This window comes from Morone saxatilis, unplaced genomic scaffold (genome assembly GCF_004916995.1).
Source record: "Morone saxatilis isolate NCDOM2014 unplaced genomic scaffold, NCSU_SB_2.0 Contig1, whole genome shotgun sequence".
Taxonomy (NCBI): Eukaryota; Metazoa; Chordata; class Actinopteri; family Moronidae; genus Morone; species Morone saxatilis.
The window spans coordinates 15,626,299-15,631,089 of NW_023339651.1; the positions used below are offsets into that span (position 1 = coordinate 15,626,299).

General features: G+C 44.6%; 1 protein-coding gene across 2 annotated transcripts in view; it reads right to left on the minus strand.

The window, feature by feature from the left end:
• The window catches only part of vps35l (VPS35 endosomal protein sorting factor like), a 10,774-nt gene extending 6,358 nt beyond the window's left edge, over positions 1-4,416 (minus strand). For both annotated transcript variants that reach the window (XM_035661706.1, XM_035661699.1), the window contains exons 1-14: positions 4,365-4,416; positions 3,559-3,658; positions 3,211-3,393; positions 2,933-3,052; positions 2,811-2,835; positions 2,318-2,397; positions 2,009-2,137; positions 1,813-1,897; positions 1,676-1,732; positions 1,416-1,512; positions 1,212-1,259; positions 973-1,066; positions 419-619; positions 245-291 (exon numbers count right to left, since the gene is read on the minus strand). In XM_035661706.1, the coding sequence (XP_035517599.1) occupies positions 245-291; positions 419-619; positions 973-1,066; positions 1,212-1,259; positions 1,416-1,512; positions 1,676-1,732; positions 1,813-1,897; positions 2,009-2,137; positions 2,318-2,397; positions 2,811-2,835; positions 2,933-3,052; positions 3,211-3,393; positions 3,559-3,658; positions 4,365-4,381 (1,283 nt within the window). In that variant the 5' untranslated portion in view covers positions 4,382-4,416. The remainder of the gene's footprint in view (positions 1-244; positions 292-418; positions 620-972; positions 1,067-1,211; positions 1,260-1,415; positions 1,513-1,675; positions 1,733-1,812; positions 1,898-2,008; positions 2,138-2,317; positions 2,398-2,810; positions 2,836-2,932; positions 3,053-3,210; positions 3,394-3,558; positions 3,659-4,364) is intronic.
• Positions 4,417-4,791: the final 375 nt, after the last annotated feature.

Consider the following 4,791-nt stretch of genomic DNA (forward strand, 5'->3'; position numbering starts at 1 on the left):
TCATTTTGTGACAGAAATAAAAAAAATTTCCTGCTGTCTTTTAATCATCTTGCATCTCTTGGTGGTGGTTGGGAACCACAGCGCTACATAATAAGATCAACTGTATATTACATTACACATTATCATCTCTCCTAAGGAAAATTAAGACATGTCCCTCTTGTAGCACTTTAATTATCTTTCACCAACAGAAAAAAAGCCCACTAATTAAATTCACCTCATTATTACGGTTTTTAAAAGCACTCACTTGTTCCCCAGCTTCTTGCATCTCTCCATCATCTCCGTTAGCAGAGGCTGAAATGGAAACACAGTTTTGATTAAGCCTGACTTTTTCCACTACAGCTACTAAAAGCTGACTATTTTTGCCAACATTCAATATCTTAAAGTTTGTAGCTATATGTTAAAGTGTGTAAGTGCGTGCCTCTGGGGCTCTGTAGGCGATGCACTGCAGGATCCAATTGATGGCAGGCGAATAAAGCGTCAGGTACTCGGGCACCTCCACCCTCTGCTGGACCAACTGGTTCTGGACGCTCTCCCCGCTGACCTGCCGGAAGGTGCCGAGCAGGTCGAAGAAGTTACGGTTCAGGCTGTCTTTCAGGTGGGGGGCGACCTCCATGCCCACCTGGAGGGGAGAGAGCACTGTTAAATCTGGACCCTGAACTACTTTTTGTCTCTTAAGCACAATAATAATGTTAAGAAATGTAGGTTTCTCTGGATACATGAAATAAAATTAAAATGTTATGCTTTAATATAGCCCATAAACACAGGATATGTCACGCTTTTGCTGGTTGAAGTTAAAGGGTAAGCAAAAAATGTTTAATTCATGCTGGAAGAAAATGTATTTTTAAAATTTGTCTAGACAGAAACAGACCATGAAAATGAGCCAACAGATAAGAAAAGGCTCAGAAACAAGAGACGGGAGATAAATTCTAACAAAGAATGCAATATGGGAGGAAAGAGTTGAGCACGTCTCACCCTGCAGAGGTACGCTCTGGTGTACGCTGCCACCAGAGGGTCTCCGATCCCTCTGATCATCGCTGTCAACCGAGGAAGTGTCTCCTGAATACCGCTGTGGAGGGTGAAGGCAAACTGAGTTATTTTCCAAATAAAGCTCTTAAGCAGAAATGGCTGATCTGCAAAATTACCTTATGCAGACCTAAACGGAAAGTGGCGAGCAAAGGCTGACTGTTAATGCCCATGAGGGAAAAACGTACGTTTTGTTCAGGAAGCGGTTGCACTTGAGAATGGCAGCCTCAACGTATCTGTTCACAGAGGTTAAGGAGTCAGATTTACACACAAGGTAAAGAGTGGGTCTCTGATGCTCAGGAGATTTCATGGACACAACCTTAAATCTAAAAAAACCAAACATCTGACAAACAAATGTGGAGGGCAGATAAAGGGAAGCTGGGTAAGGATACAGTCTGGGCAGAAGCTCTCTGATGGAGGCGATCTTGAAGAACCAGTTGAGGCACGTCTCCTTGGCCGTGTCATTCACATCATCAACTGTGAACGAGTCTGAGGACGGAGGAAAGCAAGCGGACCAATCAGAGCCAGGGACAACATAAATCCACCAAGTGCATCCTCAGAAGTTAGAAAAAAAAGGTCTAAACGCTGCAACCTCTGAGCTGATTCAATTTGACAGGATATCAGAAAGTTAAATGAAACAGCCCATACGTACCTGGTAGGGGTCTTGGGTCTGAACACATGGTCCAGATTCTATCGTACACCAGTCGGCCTACAAACCAGCGAGACTACAGTCAGAAAACATGCTTTATTCCCCCCTTAACTTAGAGAAACAAAGTTCTTCTTACGCACCGAAAGTGTCGAGGATATCAGTGATGAGAACAAACTTGCTGGGGTAGAACTGGATCACAGAGGTGTCGGACAGAAGCTTAGAGCACTGGAACACAGATCACAGATCAGTGCTGATGATTTGACACAGAAAAAAGAAAGCAAGGCGACTTTTTCCCTCCATTATTCTGGGGATGAGTGTTTCTAACTGCTGGATTACCTGGATGACGATCTTCAGGGCTTTGACCTTCTGGTCCGAGGCCCAGGCCTCCTTCAGGGACTGGTTCAGCTCCTCGATGCGGTTGGCGTAATCCTGCTGGGAGAGGTTGAGCAGCTCCCTCTGGGAACCCTGCACACACATACACACAAGAAGGTCCGACATACATCCCTGACCTCATATGGATTCATTGTGCTGAACTAAAATGATGTTTTACCAGGACCAATGGACCCAGTCAGCTATACAGGAGCACACATACAGCACAGACACACACAAGCCTGTCCTCATGTGAACTTATAGTCAGAGACGTACCTCCTCCAGATCATCCAGTTCCTCCAGGCGAGTCCGAACTTTCTCTGAAACAGCTGAGGATCCTGGACTTGGAGCTTTTCCTACGGCGACAGCAGGAGTGATCTGTTAGCCTCTGACCGCAGTGAAAACACACACAGCCTCTCTATGTTTTTTTAGACTTTAGAGACTTTTTTTTGCCAATTTGGGCAGCACAACACGCTGTGAACAGAACAACAATATAGTATTGCCTTATAAAGTTGGTATGGCATCATCAACATGTTAGCAAACTGTTGCCTATTTACACCCAACAAATTAAAAGTCCTTTTAGGTCTGTTTTGATCTCCATCAACTCCTGAGAAATTGATCTTAATATAAATATACTGATTATAGCAACTTGGTTATACACATATAGCCTCAATTCCTATAACTCTTTTGTGTACGTGTTTTCACAGCAGGCATTTTTATATGAAACAGGAAAAAGGTCTATTATGATGAATACAAACACCGGCCTTACCTTTATCAGAACCCATGAAAAGATTCTATGAAGACAAAAGAAATTGGAATTAATTTCTGTCTTACAAAGCAAGGCTGTGAGTCCACAGTTTAAACTAACTTCTTTGCTTTAGGACGACTCACAATTGAGAGTTTTTCTGTGGTGGTGAACCTGGCCAGGATCTCTCCTCGTTTTGATGACCAAGGCTCAAAGTCTGGACCCACCACCTCTTCCTCCTTCTCCCTCTTCTTCCTCCCCAGGTCCTGGAAGCACAACATTAAAAAAACATGTTTGGATGTCATCTTCTCTCCACTTGGTGCGTGTTTGTGTGTGTTTAAAAATAATAAATAAAATCAGGGTGGAAAAGTATCTGGAGCAGCATTGGACTGAATATCAACAGCTCTGTCTGCTCTGAACTGACCCCTGTGGAGGCGCTGTGCGTCATGGCAGGAGCCTCGCTGACAGAGGCCGCTGCAAACATGGAGAGGGGGTCGGTCCCATCCAGCATGGAGCTGAGGGGGTCCGCGGGGGCCGAGGAGGACGAGGAGGAGGACGAGGAGGTGCTACCTTTACGAGCCCCACGGCGGCTCTTTGTATCCGTCACCTGGGAGGAGGGGAGAGGGGAGAGGGGGAGGTCAGATTATGGTTCTCAAAACTGAGCTGATGGAGGGACGGGTTCAGAGATCAATCATTTCTGAATGCGTGTGTGCAGAGCGGATGGTGTTTGTGATGAACAGTAGGAAGACAGTGACAACAGCTGAGGGTCTACCATGATGGGTTTGAGGGGATGGTAGTCTCCAAACTCAACCGGCGCAGCCTCAGGTCGACATCTCTGCAGCTCGGCCTCATAGTTGCGCCCTCGGGAACGCCTGGTTACACAACAGACAGACAGCAGACATCCCTCCAGTCACCCTGTGGCCTTACTGACATACTGTCTATTTACAGTTACTACAACTGATGCCAACACTCTCATTGTGTTTTTAAGGCTTATTATCTGCAGTGGAAAGTGCTGATTTAGTCTCTTTAGGATCTGAGATCTTGCTTCAGACACAAGGATGAAGGTCTGTGATGGCAAAACACAGCCAGCTGCCATCATGGCATCAGGACTACCAAAGTACTCAGTATCTTTATGTGCTCTGGCTTTGACTGTCAGACAGCATCTGGAAACTGGAACAACTCAGAAAGAAAGAGGCCTGGCACACCGATCAAATGTTAAAGCTGCTACTTGTAAGACAGACCTCACAAATGAGTGCATTTACATCTGAATCCAGCTGAATGTGAGAGTGCTACAAACCGCTGGAGTCACTTTTAAGGCGCACAACCTAAGCACAGTCAAAGAGGGCATTTGATTTAAAGCCACAGCTGTAATGACACTTGTTATGGTAATGTTATGCTGAAAACCTGCACAAGAAAGTTGACATTTCATTTCGGACGCTAAATTACAACTAAACTCGCGATAAACGCATTCGCTGTGCGTGTACGTTGTTAAAATACAGACAATATGTATATATACATGATTTAACCGATTTCTGTTGATGATACGGAGTGTTTTTAATTGAGAAAAGAGCATCTTACCACTGCACCGCAGCCATTTTTCTACCATCATATGACACCTCGGTACTTCCTGGTTATCCTAAGTTTTGATAAAACTCTGTTTTTAGTTTCAAATTGGCGCTCAGGTAAATATTTATTGTTGTCATATTAAGGACTGCTACTATGAACACGTAACGTGGAGTTATTTGGTCGTTTGTAACAACGACAGCGTGAATTAGGGGACGTTTTCATGAACTGTTACAGCAAAATACAACTGCATTTCCCAGGGCGCATTGCGGGCAAGCGAGTTGCGGCCGAAGAGAAAAAGAAGATGAGGAGGTCTCACTTTGGAATTATTTTTCGGGCACTGAACCCTTTTAGAGTAGCTTTCCGTTGTCCAGCGTAACGGGATATTTGGAGTAAATTAACTAAACTGTTTACTATTGATGGACAGTAGTTGACCCCAATG